At 35.6% G+C, this 20,699-nt stretch overlaps 1 protein-coding gene across 1 annotated transcript in view; it reads right to left on the bottom strand.

Moving 5' to 3' along the window:
- Positions 1-14,292: 14,292 nt before the first annotated feature.
- The window catches only part of LOC121429038 (sialin-like), a 29,891-nt gene continuing 23,484 nt past the window's right edge, over positions 14,293-20,699 (bottom strand). The window contains exons 6-9 of the mRNA XM_041625935.1: positions 18,654-18,778; positions 17,316-17,468; positions 16,796-16,928; positions 14,293-14,605 (exon numbers count right to left, since the gene is read on the bottom strand). Of these exons, the coding sequence (XP_041481869.1) occupies positions 14,352-14,605; positions 16,796-16,928; positions 17,316-17,468; positions 18,654-18,778 (665 nt within the window). The 3' untranslated portion in view covers positions 14,293-14,351. The remainder of the gene's footprint in view (positions 14,606-16,795; positions 16,929-17,315; positions 17,469-18,653; positions 18,779-20,699) is intronic.

Here is a 20,699-nt window from a genome sequence, read left to right on the forward strand (position 1 = left end):
CCCGATCGGCGGATCTAACCAAAGCTACTTAAAAAAGCCCTGTACGTAGCTAAGTGAAAAATAATACCCCAACGCGTTTCATGGACACTAATGATACGCTGTGTTACGGCTGATATAGGTAAATTTGGGGTAAATTTACAAATACTTAGGTTGTATAGAAATTGGTTGCGCAGCTACCTGACGCCAAGTTTCCTTCCTTCAGTGTGTGTGTATACCGCAGGTGTGTGATTTTCTTGTTAGGGGCGAAATTCCCCTCCATGATTGTAAAAAAAAACGAAAAAAAAAACAAACGACGGTGATTGGAGTGGGATGGCGTAGACTGCCCCAGCCTCCTCCGCTTCCGGCACCCCATCAAATATAAGAGATCGACTCGCCAGTGGCGGGGGGGGGGGGGGGGGGGGGGGCGTCCGGCCCGTGCCCCGCGGGTCCCGTTTGACATGTTTGAGAGTCAATTAATGTAAATATGTCGTTTATACAAAAGTGTGTCCCCTTTTGAGAGGGTTTGAGAGTAATAGCATATAATTTTATATGGCGTTCAAACAATGAGGACTTACTTAATTGTCAAATTTTCAGGGAAAATATGCTCCCCCTTGGATTCGACCCTGGAGAGGTCATTCACTGATACGCTCACTATTATTTCTTACGTATTTTTAAGAATGAGCATACGTACAGAAATAACTCCTAGTTTTTGTAATGATTCAATGATATTCAACATGATCAGAAACCAAAACTTGTCTTTAAGCAGGTGACCAAAAAAAAATAACATCAGAATTTTGTTTGATCATGTTATCTTTATCTATTCATGCAACCTCTTTGATGGAGAGGACTTAACTTGGTCTTCGAATATTAAGATGGCCATAGAATGTTTAATTCAAAGGAAGAAAGTTGGTAAAGTGTGCTGGGGGCAGTTTTCTGTATATTTGGTCATTTTATTAGGGGGTTCATGCAGAACGTCATTCCCATAAATCCTAGTCTCGATGGCATACAGTAAAATTGCTGATGAAAATAAAGATAGATCATATGAAAAAAAATAAACGCTGATCAAAACAAAATGAAATTAATTAAAAAGCTTATGATTGGCAGCATTTTGCAGATCCTGGGGCAAAATTAACACATAGACCAGACAAAAACAACAACAACAAACAAACAGCTTCGGTTTCATAACTTTTCCTTTTTATATTTCATTCGTCATGCAAAGCAATATTCGAACATTGGCGTAACGACAGTGTTACATAATAAACACACAATAAAAGCATTTTCAAAAATGGTACGGGGGGGGGGGGGTCAAATGTCCCTATGCCCTCATTCCCTTGGTACCATCACTGTTGTCTACATCACAAATGACTTCCAAAACTATTACCGAAATTATTCATGCAAATTAACAAGTTTCCTAAATCGATGTAAACCAGAAAAAAGATTTCAAAGGCAAGGCCTTCTAAATCCCTTGAAAATATAAGATACTAACCATGCTTACTATAGGTATATTCATCCTAAAAAAAAAATCGTTATGCCATTCTTTTATATAACTGGTCAGGGATAGCTCAATCGTTATACGTATCAATATAGCCTTCATCATCATCACCGTCATGATAATCATAATAATAAACATTAATTTGTATAGTGCAGCTTTTATATGGACATGAATATATATAGTAAAGCAATGGATGAAGAGAACAATGGTAGGCGTAGCTTAAATCAAGGTTCCCCAGAGCTATCTACCCTTTGGAAAATTGGTGATGCCGAAAAAATGTCTCTGCCGGGAATCGAACTCGGGCCCCAACTTTGAACGCCGGTGCCTTAACCACTAGACCACAGAGACGGGTTAGTGGCTAGGGTGAGCTTGATCCGATTGACCGTCAGATAGATAGATTTTCGACACTATACCAATTATATTTTCCTTTGTCGGGTGAAGGTGAGTTTTGAACAATGACAAGACGCCATGCCTCATGCAGCTGGATCAAAGCTATTGCTTTGATACAGTACATGTATGAGAGAATAAGTACAAATGTGTAAAGCTTTACATGCACAACAGCTTTTTGGCAATAGACAAGACCAATATGGGGATAGTTTGAGTTCAAGGAGCATTTTGGGGTAAAAGTTGGGAACCGGTCTATTTTACCTAATTTGAATGTGCTGAATCAGATAAGACCGGTTCCCAAGCCAATTTTTCATGTTTTGACCATCTAATTTGCATAAACAAAATGGCTGCCAAATTGACCATTTATAATCTTATTTCTGCAATATTCTTTTATTATATTCGCTTTCACCGATATGGATATTGCAAAATCTTGCATACATAACATTTACCATTCGGGAAAATTTTTTTATTTCTGTTTGCGGCTAATTAATTATGCAAAAATCAAATAAAAAATATTCATGATATTTCAAGTAAACAATTCTATAAACTACTATCTTCAGATTTATCAAACACTAACAGATGCTATTTGTATTGGGAACAGATAATTAGGTCACCATTAGATTGGAAAAAAACTTTTAAAAGAAACTTGTGTCACTGTAAAGACAATAAACTGAAAGAATTCAATTTTAAGGTTATATATAATTTATTGCCTGTAAGAAAGAATTTGTTTAAATGGAATGTTATAACAGATGGGAGATGCCCACATTGTTATGTGGATGAAGATGATGTACATGCTTTTGTTGAGTGTAAACTAAGTAAGAGATTCTTTTCTTATTTGACAACAATAGCGAAGTTGGAATACAATGTTGACCTTCAAGTAACAGAATTGCATTTACTTAAAGCCCACAAAGAAACCGGACTAGATTCATTTCTTACAATTGCTTTTTGGTGTATCTACAAATGTATACTCATAAGAAACAAAACAGGAAAAGATTGTCGAGAATTTAATTTGGAATATTTGTTTGAAAGAGAATTATGTAAACATGTGATGTGACTTTGAATGTTCAATTATGTATATAATAAATGCCCATGTGGGTCTAAAAAAAAAAAAAAAATTATGCAAATTTATGCATATTTTGAATATTATGCAATAATTCGATAATTTCACCTAAAATGCTTATAATTTTGGGTACAAATAGCATTTGTATCATTATGATAATTATTTGGCCCTTGAATATAGCATTTAAGTCAATATTTATATGTATTTTATTGTTCTTTGATATCTTTTTTATGTTCTTCTTGTATTTTCTGCCATTTGCTTTGTATTATGTTTGATATGAGATCTTTAAAAACTAATGTCAATGGCAAACTAAGGTTCAATGATTGAATCATTTGATTCTTTTGCCACAACTGTTAATTGTACATAGAAACAAACACACACATGCTCCCACACCCACACCTGTATACAGAAAGTAATATACTTGCAAGGTATATTACACATGCCCAATATAAAACACATTGATGTTGAATTGCTGATCCTATAATCATGAGTTTAGAAGTTGGAAAACCTGTAATAATGCTGATTTTTTTACTTTGAAATAGATATAGTAACTTGTTTTATATACCCTTTATAATTAGATCTAATAATCAATTAAACGTATGAATTATGCAGTGTACATGTAGTTTATCAATCGGATTTAAGTATCAGTACATTGTTAACATCCTTGTAGCAAAAGAGAGAGAGAATTTGCTGGTCAGACAGCAGATTCTCTCTCTCCATCAGAAGTGCAATCATGTTAGTTAACCAAAGAACAATTTGCAATAAATGCAAAGGGTCTGTATTACTGGATCACTAACTATTTTTTTTGGCTATTATCGATTTTATTTATTTGCCAACGATACATTTTCCCCAATTCAACCATCAAAGTGATAACGGAAAACTACAGCTTCTATCCAATCCTCGCCTTGGAAGATTCTTTTACGAACGGTACTGAATACAGAAGGAGAAAAGATAAAAACATGGAGCTAAACACAAATTAGGTAAAATCATGGGCAAAACGAGAAGATTTCTAGCCCAGTCACTGCACAATGCAGAACAAACTTTCACACTGCGTCCTGTGGTTGAAAAGTGCTAGGGATGCCTGATAAAGGCCAACCAGCTTGGAGACAGTTGCAGAAGTCCAGTCTTGAGGCCATCCAGTCATGGACAGGATGGATGATATTTTCTGTATCACCTCATGTAAGACAATGTCTGATCTCAGCAATTCTTTGGAGCTGGTAATATGCAGATTGGCAAACATGTGATGTGTGTTTTTTCATGCTTATTGTTCTATCAAAGACTACGCCAAGATATCCAACCTTGCATACTGGAGACATGTATAGCTTCCTCACTGATTAAGACTGGAGTTGTGGTCATAATAATTACGCATATGGAGCTCCAGGAAGTTGACCTTCATCCAACATCGAATCCTCGATAGCAGCATCAACAACAACACCTGCACGAACCTCTCTATCTTTTAACCTTTGGATCAAAAGTGAGGTATGCACCTCAATGTCATCAGCATAGAAGTGTATATCAAGACCATGTTGCCACATTATAGAGCCAAGAGGAGTGGTGTACAGTTTGAAGAACAAGGGACCAAAGACAGACTCCTAAGGAACTCCATAGCAAAGGGTAGTCAAAGGAGACTGCATGCCAGTGATGAAGACAGACTGTCAGTCTCCCAAGAAGAATGCCATGTTCAGTGGTATCAAAACCGGTTGACAAGTCAAACATATTAACTAAGGCAACTAAGCTAACTAGGGTAACGATCAAGGATATTCCCTTATCTGTCGGGGATGACCTCGTGAAATTATCCCTTGAAAAATTGAAATGTAACGTAAAGAGTCAAGTGATCAGACAGAAGTTACGAGTAAATGGGCAACTCGTTAACTGTTTGAATGGAGACCGTGTATGCTATATATAGAGCCACCATCACAACCTCTGCCGAGAATGATCAACGTCGCAAATATATTTCGGGGCAGAGCTTTCCACGCCGGTCAGCCTGAGCAAACAAAGAAATGTTCAAAATGCCTGGAAAACGGCCACCACTCATCGCATTGCGCAAATGATATCAAGTGTAGAATCTGCAAACAACCTGGGCATAAAAGCACTAGCTGTCACACCGTCGATGCTTACAACGAAGCTACATCAAACGATGCTCAGACCAACACAAGAGATCAACCACTCATCGACCACCTTTCAACACAACCAACCACTTCAAGCAATCATCAACACGAAAGCACATCAACAGAGCACACAACACAAAACGAAACGGATGAGCGGGAAATCCCCGGGACACCAGCGGTGGTGACTCATCGTAGCGATGACGCAACTATTGTTCGACCGAAGATTACTCGCCAACCGATTCTGTCACAATTTCTACGTCCAAATCAACGTCCCCATCAAGCTCCGACTACGCCACTGATGACTCCAGCACACTCTCGTCAGGTCAGAATACCCAGGAAGAACGGATAGCTTCTCCACAAAAATGCACACCCCAGCAGAAAGTTCAAAAGAGGAAATCGGAAAGAAAAAAAGTGACCAAAGCAAAGTGAGTAAACTGAAACTCAGATCACCAAACACGGACATGGAAAAAAATATATTTCCTCGGTACGAGTGAACGAAAACAAAATATTTCTTTTTTATCCCTCAATGTAAGAGGGATCAGAAATAAACTGAAACGAAGCAAAATTATGTCGTGGATAATTAAACAGAAAACAGATGTAATAATGTTACAAGAAACTTTTTTGACTTTTGAAATGGAATCAATAGTGAGTCGAGAATTTATAGATTACCAATGTTTCTTCAACCATGGCACAAACCACTCTAAAGGTGTGGCTATTTTTGTGCGTAAATGTTATTTTGAACAGATCGAAAGGTTTTTACACCTTGATGGTCGTGTTCTTGCGATAAGATTGAAAGATGATAAAAACTCTTATCTTGTTGTAAATGTCTACGCACCAACAAAAACTAATGAAAAGGAAATCTTTTATAGTAACTTAGCAAAATGGCTACGAAAAGTGATACAAGTTAACGATTCATTAGTGTTAGGCGGGGATTGGAACTGCGTTCAAAATGTCCAACTGGATACGCGAGGTGTGTCTTATGCTTATAAAGAAAATAATATGTTTAAGAAACTAATTAAAAATTTCCAGCTGATTGATGTTTGGAGGAAAATGTTTCCTTTCAAAAAGCAATTTACCTGGCGTCAATTGTCATTAAATATATTTTCTCGTCTTGACTATTGGCTGTTAATAGATTCTTTATGGTGCTGTGTGCAAACGGTTGAAATTAAACCTGCTCCAAATTGTGATCATTGTGCAATTACTTTAAAATTGACAACTAATAGTCCTAGAAAAGGATGTGGCTTATGGAAAATGAATAATTCGTTATTAAAAGACGATTATTATACGAAAAATGTGAAAAGTTTGATTAAAAAATTTATATTGGAAAATGTAATTATGAATCCTCAAATGAAATGGGATATGTGTAAAATAAAAATTAAAGAATACACAATCAAGTATTCGAAACAAAAACAGAAAGAAAATGAAACTTTTAAACAATTACAATCTGAATTCGATTTAATGAGTTATAAGACTGATGAAAACCCATCTAATGAAAATAAAGCTGAATTAGAACGAACAAAAATTCAACTAGACCAATGGTTAACATATAAATGCAAAGGAGCTTTCATCAGATCCAGACAAAAGTGGATGGAGCATGGTGAAAAGTCAACCAAATATTTTTTTTGAAAGTGAAAAGAGAAACGGAAAGAGAAAAGAAATTAATTCTATTAAAAAGAATGGAAGGGTTATTACAAACCAGGAATCTGTTCTTGGAGAAATATTTCAATATTATAAACGTTTGTACTCTGAAACAATCAATGAAATTGAATCGTCTGATATTGATGACTATTTAGATTCGACTATATTACCTACGTTAACAGAACAAGAAGCATGGTCATGCGAAGGTATACTTACCGAAGAAGAATGTCGTAATGCTTTATTTTCTATGAAAAACAATAAGTCGCCAGGTAGTGACGGTTTATCTGTTGAATTTTTAAAGTATTTTTGGGACGATGTTAAATCCCTTAAAATAGATAGTGTTAATGAAGGTTTTATTAAAAAACAGTTATCAGAAACTCAGAAATTAGCTATTTTAACTTTGCTTTACAAGAAAGGTGATAAACAATGTCTAGATAACTGGAGACCAATATCATTGCTCAACACTGATTATAAGATTGCAGCAAAAGTATTGTGTACAAGATTAAGAGGTGTTATAGATAAATTGATTTCTTTTGATCAATCAGGTTATTTAAAACAGCGTTCTTCTATGCAAAATCTACGTTTGGTTAAAGATATTATTAAATATTGTGAATATAATAATCACCCAGGCATTTTTCTTTTTCTTGATTTTCGAAAAGCTTTCGATACGGTTACCCATCAGTTCTTATTTCAAATATTATACAAACTTAAATTCAAAGAATCTTTTATTACATGGATTAAGGTCCTCTACGCAAATGTTGGAGGGAGTGTCATGAATAATGGTTGGATTTCGAAAAAAAATGAAATAAAAAGAGGAATTAGACAGGGTTGCCCTCTGTCGGCTCTATTGTTTATTCTTGTGGTTGAAATTATGGCATTAAAGATAAGGCAGAATATTGATATCAGTGGTATTACTGTAGTATCTACTGAAACTGGTATTTCAAAAGAATTTAAGATATCACAACTTGCAGATGACACTGTTCTCTTTTCAAACAACATTCAATCTGCCAACTTATGTCTTGGAGAAGTAAAACGTTTTGGTTTCTTTGCTGGGCCAAGCCTAAATGTGATGAAAACAAATGCTGTCACTATGCAACAACAACACGCATTCATTGAAGGTATTAAATGGAATGATGAACCTGTCAAATACTTAGGAATGTATCTAACAAGTGATAAAAAAGAGTCTGAACGACTGAACTGGTTTATGAAACTTCAAAAAGTTAAATCAATTCTAAATTTTTGGAAAATGAGAAATTTAACTTACTATGGTAAAGTTTTGATTCTTAAATCATTAGTAATTTCTCAATTTGTTTATGTTGCCTCTGTGTTACCCATCCCCCAGAAGCTAATTGTTGATCTCAATAAACTGATGTATAATTTTTTATGGAATTCAAAACGAGAAAAAGTCAAGAGAGCAGTCTTGATTAATGATATTATAAGAGGAGGACTGCGAATGATAGATCTGAAATCTAAATTCCAATCCTTACATTTATCATGGTTGAGTAGATTCTTTGAAAATGATAATGATGTACCGTGGAAGTTTATGTTTAGATATTGGATTGAAAAAATTTGTCCTTTTTTATTAATTTTGAAAACAAATTGTTTCAGTAAAGATATGTTGAAGTTGTGCGTAAAACAAAAGGTACCCGACTTTTATATAGACTGTCTCATAACTTGGAGTGAACTTAAGTATATTCAGTTTCCAGATATTGTTAATGTTAAAAATCAAGTTTTGTGGTATAATAGTAATATCACACATGATAGAAAACCCTTATTTTTTAAAAAATGGTTAGAAAAAGGCATTATAACGATTAATGACATTGTAGAAAATGGACGATTTCTGCCAAGAGAACATATTTGTCGAGTGCTTGGCTTAAATTCTTTGTTAATTGACTTTATGTATTCGAAACTGAAAAATGCGATACCAAAAATTTGGATCGAAAGAATTCTTGACATAAATTATGCAGATAACGATGAAACAAATTCATAATACGGAAGCGACGTATTCGAAATTAGAACGCTTGATTTTATTAGACTTCGATCAATGAAGTCTCGCAATTTTCATAGTTTATTGTGTGAATTTAAGAGAAGAGAACCGGCTGCTTTAACATTCTGGGAGGATAAATTGAACCTTGCAATTGATTTTGACTGGAAAGACACATTGAAATTTAAGTTTAAGACGTTGAAAAACAATAAAATAAAGCAACTCAACTTCAAAACTCTTCACAGGATTTTACCGTTTAGATACAACTTGTGGAGGTGGAAAATTGTAACAGACAACTTATGTATTTTCTGTAAAACAACAGAATCTTTTGTTCATGTTGTTTTAGAGTGCCCAAGCTTAAAGCTTTTCTGGAAACGTATTGTGGATTTGATTAATTTAATGTTTAAAGAAAAAATTATATTAAACGAAAAATTATTAATAGTTGGTTTTGATTTCACACATGAAAAGGCAACAGATATAAATATAGTCCTTGTGTATGCTCAATATGCAATCTATTTGATGTATATGATTAACTATTTTCAAGGTAAACCATACAACAGTTACTCTATATGGCATGTGTTTAAATATGAAATTCTTTTAGACGACATCTCGGATGTTGTCTCTAAGACCCTGGATGGGCCTGGATGTTAATACATGTGAACTTGGCAATTGAATGAATAAAAAACCTCTGACACGAGGAAAAGAAAAAAAAACTAAGGCAACTGTTTTCCTCATAGAAAGAGATTTCCTGGCTCTACAATCGAAGAAATTCTCGACCTAGACTTAATTTGATGGTGATATCCAGACTCGCATACAACCTAGAGTTGGTAAGCTATTGGATGTTGTTGGGCTTGATATCGATCAAAAAGAGTGGATTGATAATCACCTACAGGAACCCCAAACATGCCAGGAACCCACCATCCTCTGAAAGATATCTTCATATCTTATGAAGATATGAAGGCATATGAATACTAGAACTTCGATAAATGGCCAAGGGGTCATCAGACAATTCACTACAGTGTTGAAAAGGTGCACTCCAAGCATTTTAACACCTAGCTGAAACAAGATCTGGTCAGACAGCAGATTCTCACTCAAGACAAAAGTTTAGGTTTTCTCTATGGATTTGTGACATGAGAATTAGACATCTCTCAAAAACACAAACACCATGACTTCGATACGAACTGCCTCCGCGGAATACTTGTACTAAATTAGTTTGATTTCAACAATTAGAGATGTTAGAGACTGTTATAATATGAGGCTGCCCTATCAATCAAACTATTCAATGGAAAACCACATCGATGATAACTGACATTGATCATTCAACACTCCGAAGAAAAAATTGTATATCAAGCCGGGGGAAACTGGATGCCGCTAAGTTGGAAGAAGCGGCAATCCTTGATAGGACAGTTCCAGTACTGCATTGGAAAATATATATTACGGAGATGCACATGTAATCCGTTAATGAAGTCCAATGATCAAAATTTGTTATTAAAAGGACATGCAGTGATTTATTCGTTGTGGAACTTTAGAACATCACAGTCCGGCTTTTAAAACATGGAAAACGGTCTAATTGATAGGCAAAATGAGAACTTAGATGGTTTATATGTGGGTTCAGTTCTGAAATTTTTTTTTCAAAATTAAGACAATTTGACCAGCATGATGAAAAAATACATAAGACATCTCACTTTCAGCAGAAAGTTTTCACTTCATTTTGCTAACGAAAAACACACTAAATATACATACATGTATGTTCAATTCAATTCAATTCAATTCAATTCAAAATGGTTTATTAAAAATCCTTTCTTTGCAGCCAAAGCCGAATTGCGAAAGTTTACATTTCAAACAAAATCATCAATAACAAGGTAAAAATAACTTATAGTACTACGGACAAATTTCAATATAGACATATATGTAACAAAGTATTTCATAAATAAATTTAAATCACTACTCACTGATAAATGAAAAAAAAATGGAAAATATTCAAAATACATGCAAATATGAGTGGATACAGGAAATGAAATGGAAAGCAGAAATGAATAGAAATAGTTGAAGAGAGAAGAGAAGCAGAGAGGGGGAGAGAGGAGAGAAGAAATTGATAGTGGAAGGGCAGCTGAGAGAAAAGGGCGAAAAAGCAATTAGGTCACATGTTTTCATACATACTTGCAGTGATACATATTTTGGCAGATTTTTGTGATTTCAATTAAAATATTAATATTATAAGTTCACGACTAGATATCAGTGAATAATTGCTCATATGAAAGAAAAATATTTTGATTAACAATGTAAAATGAGATGAAATGAAACGAGAGTTCTCCAACATAAAGAGAGCTCAACATTAGAATTATTATGTACATATAATCTGCATTTCACAAAAAGCAACAATCTTTTAATGATATCCTATTTGAAGAGTCCAATGAATGTTGAATAGTTTGATATTATTATACATGTAACGATGCAAATGCACGATCACCAAGTGTGACTTTTGTTTTGTGAAATGAGATCTGAAACAACAGTTTATCTGTGGGGCTTCGCAGGCTTCGACTGTGTGATTGGGTTTTAAGTTCGAGTATTGTGGGGCTTGACGGATTAATGATTTATAATTAACAGAATTTTGAATGAAATTCTCTGACGTACAGGCCACCAGTGGCTTTCTCTCAGAAGAGGTGTCATGGAACTGAATTTTGGGACACGGTAGATAAGTCTTGCACATGAATTTTGGACTCTTTGTAACTTAGAAATAAGACTATCAGGCATTTTAAACAACAAACCAATACAGTAATTAAGCTTACTTGTTATCAGAGCATGTGTCACCAGTTAGATACTTTCTTGATCAAAGTATTTGTGAATGCGCCGAAGGTTATAGAGAAGATATAAATGTGAAGGTCTGCAGTGAGGTGCCAATGAGCAAAATTCACTTTTTCCTATCATTTAATTTTAGATTATTAATGAGCATTCAGCTACGAAAAAAAATTATACATTGAAACACTTGTGTCTGCAGAGGTAGAAGATGGCCTAAGATATATATATATATATATATATATATACAATTTTATTGTGTCGTGACTGTCGTCGGCATAACAATGACAAGAAACTTGGAGAAAATTATTCTGAGTGCTATTAATAAGGCTACTTGTGTATAATGTAAAACAGAAGTAAAGAAAAGAAAATAACAAGAAAAGGAAAAAAGGGAAAATTAAAAAAAAAGAAAAGGAAGGAAAAAGAAAAAAAAAGAGAGAGAAGAAAAACAAGACGGAATGGAAAAGGGGAAAAAATATAATAAGCTATTGAAAATGAACAAAAGCTGTGGCAAAAATAGTCAATCCTGACTGGTTGCCAACCAAGGAAAGAAGAAGAAAAACAAAGAAAGGGACCGAGTCGTGAGCCCTGTGGAACGCCAAAAGGTACTGAGAAAGAATCTGAGACAGTACCATCAATATAGCAACTTTTTGATGCCGATCAGACAAGTATGACTTGATCCAGTTGAGAGCAACACCATTGATACCGAAACAATTATGCAAAATTTTCAAAAGTCTGGTGTGGTCTATAATTATCAAATGCGCTACTTAAGTCGAGTAATATTAGAAGAGTGACTTTCTGACTGTCCATTGCCATCAGAATATCACACGTAATCATCATGCATCACCTGCACAATGTTTAGACCATGGACGGCTACCATGTTTAGGTGCTCGAGCCTTCAAGAAATTCCTTCCTACCAGGTACCTATATACATCTGGGTGAAGAATGACATAACTTATGTAGATAATAAACGCCTCGCAAAAGGACGCGAGAGTCGCGGTGGTATTCCAACCCCGGACCTTGTGGTTAAAATGTATTACGACTTATCCACTGAGCCATAACAGCTGAACACCACCACCATCAACACCACTAGCATCGCCACAACCGCTAACATCATCATTATCATCATCATCATCATCACCATCACATCATCATCATCATTTATCATTTTAGTTCAGTGATTATTGCCTGCTATGAAGAAGAGTTAATTGCGGACTATTTTGCCATGATGATACTCCCACGGTCCTTCCACTGGAAATTCCTCCTAGTTCAGACCACATTGATTTTCTTCTTCACGTTATCATTTCACCCATCCATCTCAAACCAATTGTTTTCACGATTTCTGATTAGCCCAATTATTCCCTTTATGTTCAAATAGATGAAGAAAGAAAGTAAAGGGGTTTGATTAGGAAGGGGCGAGGGAATTTTCCAGATTCATCAGGAGAGGAAATGCTTGTGGGCTTGTGTATGAAAATAGGAGATATGAGAGAGAGTGAGGGGGCCAGGGAGGGAGAAATGAAGGAGAAATTCATTAATGCCTACCAAGGTAAAAATTAATGAAGTAGACAAAAACGGGAAAAATAAGTACAATTTTTACTTGATATGTATTGTTTAAACCTAAAGGGGTTCTTCACCCTGATGATAAGTTGGTTTTGATAAATTAGTAGAAAAATTAGAGAATTTCTTTTTGTGAAGGACAGATGAAATTCAGTTAAAGAATAACAGAGTTATTCTTTAACTGAATACATGCATCCTGCAGCGATCCCCCAAACTGCCATAAATTTGAAAGCGATGTTATATATGGAGCAAGCACATCATGTTAAACTCATTTTTATAAGAAAAAAATGTATTTATCCCATTCCATTAAATATTGGAGTTTGTATACATGATTAATGAAGAAGCTCCTCGCAAGAGACGCCACAAATTAAAAAGTTTATAACTTTTTGGCGTGAAATTTCGACAAACCTTCACAAGTTTATTGAAATTAACACATTCACCAGGGTGAATTTTCCCTTTTAAAAGGAAACATGCGATCCATCTATATATCCAATATATTGGTTCCTCAGGCTAGTCCACTTGGGGAGGTGTCAAGGCTGATATGTTATGATTTGCTATCAAATTCATTCTTCTTATATTCTGTCCTCGCCCAAGGCTGCAGGTCAGATGTTCCAAAGATGAGGAAGAACACCAGTCCAAACATCATGATGACAGCACTTATCCAAAATACTATCTTCCATCCGCGTGGGTCAGCCTGTCACAAATTAGATTACAAGCATAAGAGTCAAGAGTAAATCCCGGACAGGTCGTAAATCTTGACCATTATTATTTTTTTTCAAGTGTTTCAGATCATGGATATTGAAGATCACTTTTGATTTGTATCATAATCAGGTCATGAGGTCTCATGTAATGTTGTAAGTTCTCGTCGGAATATTTAGTTCTCAAAGGATCCTAATTGTTAACTTAAATGGGAATTAGGCGAAATGTGTCTCTGACTGATGTCGAGCTGATATCGTGCAAATTGGGGCAGCTTATTTTAATTTAATGATGTTTTAGTATGGTAGTCAAAATTTTCACGGTTTGCGAAATGTAGAACAGAACAGCGGAAAGCTATGTAATTTCTTAAGAAAAATGCAGGTTTGGTGCATACAATATATCTTTTTAACAAAATATGGTTAATCTTTGAGCAATAACTTCTTGTCTTACACTTGTCTTGGGCTAGTTATGACTCAAGAATTAGCTTGCCCAGGCGTCGTTATAAAAGTTGTTTTATTTATAGAAATATCTAAATAACAATTTTTATTTAGTATCCGCCCCAATAACTACTTTCCAGTCTGATTTGACGTGTGTACGCTTGTGGGTTTGATTTCTTTTCCATCCCGAAAACTCCCGTCAGAAATCGTAAACTTATCAATAACTCGCCTGATCCTCTGTGAACTGTGCGATGAGCAACGGAACCAGAAATCCAGACGTCGTCGCGAACACGTTGGCGATGGCGCTGATGATACCAGCGTAGCTAGGGGCGAAGTCGAGTGGACACATACTTGGCCCAGACATCGAAAGACCATTCATTGAAAGACCAAGGGTGAGAATGACCATGATTGCGACAGTGTTGCATCCGACGTACCCCATGAGCACGAGAAGGACAGCGGGCGGCATGAAAGCTATTAACATTACATAAGAAGTGCAGGAGATGGCAAATTGGCAGAATAAGTTTCAACAGGGTACAATGGCATGCAACGCAGTGGTTATTACGAAATTAGCTTTTAACTATTGTCCAAAGAGTGACAAAAATAATGAAAGTTGAGGATGAGATTGAAGATACAGATGCCAATTTTAAAAATATGATACTGTTGATGAATGCTCTTGTTGTTATGAAACAGAAACTCGTATTAAAATACCAAACAGTCACAGATGAAAGGTTTTTAAAAAAGTGTATAAGATGTCGCCTTTTGACGGTTTTTGTTTTCTAGTCCGAGTAAATTTATTCTTTTCAAATTCCATTCCTATTTTTTATCCCTAGCTACATCCATTTTGATGAAATGCATGTGCTATATAGGTGAATTATACCACTTGGTCTACTTATCGGTTCGTCAAACTTCACATATAGCCTAAACTCAATTCGTCTACAACCAGGTCGTCTAATATCGAATTCGTTTCATTCCCACTTGGTCTATTATCCAATTCGTCTAATTGTCGCATGCTGAAAATCATATTTTAGTCGTAATCTTTACATCACCGCACGCGCATTTACAGATTCTAATTATTGGGTAAACGATAAGTTGGGGACCTTGTAGGTTATAGTCGAATGGCGAGGGTTTCATCAGAATAACATTATTATGAAGAATGGGACGAAAATATGATGAAATTGATTGTGTGTATACCTATCTGGTAAACATGTTTATTCCTCTTTTCTTTCCATTGTTATGCACCATTACGGACGATACCTGAACTTGACGGAAAAAAACTTGAGGAAATTCCCCAAAATACAAAGCTATCAGATCATGTTATTTTGATTTGAATATTTTGTTAGTAGTCATTCATCTTATCGTTTTTTTTCTACTTCTTCGCCCCTTCTCCTTAAAATTGAGGGGGGGGGGGGGGGAGAGGGCAACGGGAGCGCGATTCCTAAGATTATGAAAGTTTTCCCCTACAATATATTTGAAAAAAAAAATGCAGTTTCTATGTGGTAGCAAGATAAGTTTGTTTTTTCGCTGTCGTATGTTTTATTTTCACTCTATTCTATATTTTCGTTTCTTTCCCTATATTTCTCTGTTTTCTCCATCTTTTCCCTTTTCCTTTTCCTTTTCTCACCCTTTCCTCTTTTTCTCTTCACTTTCTCCCAGGCTTCTGCTTTCCTTTTTCTTCCCCTTCATTTTTCTCTCTTTTTTTTGGGGGGGGGGGGGGACAAGGCCCCTCCACCCCCTGGATCCGCGCCTGATGTCACCTAGGCCTATGTAAATTATGTTAGCGAGGAGAGAGATAGAGCGATCTTGAACGCTTATTTCTCTCTTTTCTTCCTTGTTTTCTTCCTCTTTTTCATCTTCTTCTTCACCAACTTTTTTAAGTCGGGTTTCTTCATTCAACCTTTATCATTCTTATTTCTTCGTTATTTATTTTTCGCTTGTTTTATTTCGTAATCCTTCCCCATCCCCCCTCATTTTGCATTTATATTCAAGATATTGGATAGGCCTAATTTAAGGCCTAGTAGATCGGACAACATGCAATGCAATATTACATTTCGACAGTGTTCATGTTGAAAATTAGTGAAAAACAAAAACACAAATTACATAAATCAACTCTATGTATGATGGCCTAATGGGAATAGCCCAACAATCCATTATCCCAAATGGAAATTAGACCAATTAAGTGGCATGTAGACGAAATGAATGTTAGACTATCCGGAAATTAGACAAACTGGTATTAGACCAACTAGTATTAGACTAAAGGCCAATTAGACAAACTACTATTAGACTAAATGCAATTAGACCAAGTGACAATAAAATACTTTAGACGAAATAGCAATTAGATCAAATGAAAAATAGACAGTGACGCGATTAGCCCAACTGGGCATTAGACTAAATTATACAAGTGGTCATTTAGACCAATTGGCTATTAGACCAAGTGGCCATTAGACCAATTGGCTATTAGACCAAGTGGTCATTAGAATAATTTGCTATTAGACCAAGTGGTCATTATACCAAATGATTACTGGACTAAGTGGGTTTAGCCTGAATGTTGTGAGCCTATATCTGAAGATTAGACCAAGTGATATTAGACGAACCATCAGTAAACCGCTATGTTTCGGTCAGCTTTACTTAAAAAAAAAACTTGAAAAACGAGGAGAAACTTACCAAGAAATGTTATAAATTTTCTGACTGTTGTAACCCTGAAGTTTGTATGAGCAATCAGAAAGTCTGCTAACCGTCCTCCAACTGTCCAGACCAACCAGAAAAAAAAGAATGGCACAGCCGCCAAAAACCCAGTCTATATTGTAAAGAAAATATTGTACAACTACTTCAACACCAAAGCGTTGCTGAAGAGACATGTGAAACTGGATTCTCGATTATCGGACTATATGCAAAGCTCTCCTTATTCCGAAATTTCATTAATAATTAGTCCATAGATTCATTAATCCGCAAGTTTAATTGTTATTCCAAAAATGAAATAAGGTTTGATGTTCCGAAGCTTGGTTATTTCGAAACGAAGTAATTTTTTTTCTCTCCCCTCAGGTTCGTAAACTCGTAGACGAAATAAAGTAAGTTTCTGAGTTATCATTAGATTCTAGTGACCGCTCTGTTCTTATCAGTGACATCATCCCTCTCTAAATGTTTTATGAGAAGATTATTTGAAAAAAAGGCACAATAGGCTTACCTGTTTGATATCAAACTGGAGCACAGCTTTCAGATAAATAGGTAGATTGGTCATAAAGAGATATAAGATCCACAAATGACTGAAAATTGCGACGCACACAGCTAATACAGGACCGGATGCGAGGATAGATTTCCATGGATACGTTTCAGGTTTCTTGAAGAGAAATGATAATGATAAAAAGAAATCGACTGCTATTACTAACAAAAAAAAGAACAACATCTACTTCTAAAAAAACACAATGAAATCAGGTGAAACGCTGTAATTCATTACAGAGATTATCAATCAAAAGTCACAACTGGGCATTAATAAAGAAATGCGCTTTGCCCTTATATTTTTGACATTTTGATGTTTGACTCAGCCGGGATTGGAACCCCATTAGAAGGTGGACCAGGGATCGGAACCCATTAGAAGAAGATAGACCAGGGATTGGAACCCATTAGAAGATGGACTAGGGATTGGAACCCATTAGAAGATGGACCAGGGATTGGAAGCAATAAAAAGATGGACCAGGGATTGGAACCCATTACTAGATGGACCAGGGATTGGAACCCATTAGAAGATGGACCTGGGATTGAAACCCATTAGAAGATGGACCAGGGATTGGAACCCATTAGAAGATGGACCAGGGATTGGAATCCATTATAAAAGATGGACCAGGGATTGGAACCCATTATAGAAGATGGACCAGGGATTGGAACCCATTATAGAAGATGGACCAGGGATTGGAACCCATTATAGAAGATGGACCAGGGAGTTGATAGAAAAAAAATCAGGCCAGCATAATGCTGAAAATTTCATCAAAATCTGATGTAAAATAAAGTATATGACATTTTAAGGTTTCGCTTATTTTTACAAAATAGTTACATGCACAATTTAGTCACATGCAAATGAGAGAATCTATGATGTCACTCACTATATCTTTTGTTTTTCATTGTTTGAATTATACAATATTTCAATTTTTACAGATTTGACAATAAGGACCAACTTGACTGAACCCTAAAGTTTTAAACAATGGTAATTCCACATGTCCAGGGAGAAATAAAACTTTGTTCCACAGGACAATGCGGAGAAAATTTGAACATTTCGTATTTCATATAATGAAATACAAAAGAAATAGTGAGTGAATGATGTCATCAGTTCCCTTATTTGCAAACCAACCGGTATGTGCATATAACTCTTGTGAAATTAAGCGAAACCTAAAAATATCATAACTTTCTTATTTTACTTCCGACTTTGATGAAATTTTCAGCATTATGCTAGTTTGATTTTTCTCTTTTTGTTGGGGTGGACTCGTTCTATAAATTACTGCTTTTGTTCCAATCTTCATTCCTGACTTACCCTGCTTTCAAGGAGTAGATTTTGCTCAATATAATTTCGTTCTCTTGGTGAGATTCGAGGATGAGCCGACGGTGATGGGTACACGAAAAACACCCAGGCAATGGAACATAGTACACCTAGTGTTCCTATTAGAGAGAGATAGAGAGAGTTTAGGAATCTTACTGATATAATTCAGTTTGTTACCGTAAATGAATCAATCTCCAACAAGGTAGAGTTAAAGGTAATCTTTATTTCCAAATAAATTCAAAGTATTCGATAAAAACATGTAATCACAAATTAATAGTAATGTAAAATAATAGGTTAAAAATAGACAGCAGAAAACATAACAAAAGTGCAATTTAACTAAAAAATGCAACGTATTTGATTGATTGAAAAATGGTGTAGGTTTGTATAAAATGGTAAAAATACACCAAAGAGATGAATAACCAAAGAATTGAAAACAACTAGTAATAACATTGAATGACAAAAAATAGACACAAGGCCAGTTGCCTGTGGAATTCCACAGGGTAGCATTCTTGGCCCTCTGCTTTTTGTACTTTTATGTTAATGATATGAAAAATTCATCTCATGTTCTCTCATTTATTCTCTTTGCTGATGATTCCAATCAGTGGCGTAGCTAGGATTTTTTTGGGGGGGGGGGGGCACTGGGGGGTCCTTGCTTTTTCAGGGGGGGGGGCACCGGCCATTTTCCGGTGTGTGTCTATGTGTCCACAAGGGCGCATCCGACTTTCGCCAATAGGGGACCGGGCCAGAAATTATCTTCACCTATATCATTCACTTCTTAGTTTTATTCTTATAAAACAACATAAACATAAAATAATCTCATAAGCCTTATAAAATGTGCGAGCGCGAAGCGCGAGTGTTTTTTTATACTTTAATGTATTTTTTCCTGAAAATTTAATTTTCTGGGCAATGTTATGTGTGATCCTGAACAAGATTCGTATGTACCCAAAGCGCGAACAGAAACTTTTATCAACTGTTCTAGCATTATCGAAAGGGGACCTGTTAAGGACTGCTTACAGTTACCCACGAAGACGGTATATATTTCAATAATGCGAGCGCGAAGCGCAAGCAAATATTTTGACATTCCGACCAAAAAAAAATGGTCATTCTAAGCACATTTTGTATTAATTAATGGGATAGGTATGTAACTAAATAATTAATGCGAGCGCGAAGCGCAAGAGGAAGAAAATTGAGATTTTAGACCTAAAAGCGGCACACTCTATTCATATTTTGTAAGTCATAAATAGGATATAGTCGATTGGGTATCATTGATAATGCGATCGTGAAGCGTTAGCAGACAATTATTGATATTCTGTTCTGATGTAAAACTGGATAATATAAAGAACATGCAGGCTATCGCGCATGTTTTATATTTAGACCTAAAATCTGGGCATTCTGAATACATTTGTTTAATGGAACATTATGGAATACACGTAGACAATATAAACTTGGGAAATCAAACAATGCGACCAAGCAGCGTGAGCTTAAAATGTTGATATGTAGACCATAAAACGGACATTTTACATAGCACTTAAATTTGTAAATGAAAAAAAATAATGAAAGCTCGATGTCCGAGCTAAAATATGTTTTGCATATTGACTTCAAAACTTGCTCCACATCAGCCTATTGAGCAAGATATGAATCCCTTCGAACAGGCAATTATGGCGCGAAGCGCCAGCAAATATATATAGTAACATGAAAATATTTTTTTTAATTGCAAGTCTTCCCCTCACATTATTTCATTCACTCGTCTTCCTCCTCTTCTTTTTTCTTCTGTCATTCTTCTTCTTTTCTTTTTTCTTCTTTTCCTTTTTCTTTCTTATTTCTCCCTTTTTTCTTTTCTTTTTTTTGCTCTGCCAATTTTTTCTGGGGGGGGGGGGGCAACTGGGGGGCACACCAAATCTCAGGGGGGGGGGGGCACGTGCCCCCCTCAGGCCCCCCGTAGCTACGCCACTGATTCCAATAATATACATTATGATCCACATTCACTTGTGAGCACTACGAATGCAGAATTTAAAAAAGTAACAAACTGGATTAAAGCCA

This window comes from Lytechinus variegatus, chromosome 15 (assembly GCF_018143015.1).
Source record: "Lytechinus variegatus isolate NC3 chromosome 15, Lvar_3.0, whole genome shotgun sequence".
NCBI lineage: Eukaryota > Metazoa > Echinodermata > Echinoidea > Temnopleuroida > Toxopneustidae > Lytechinus > Lytechinus variegatus.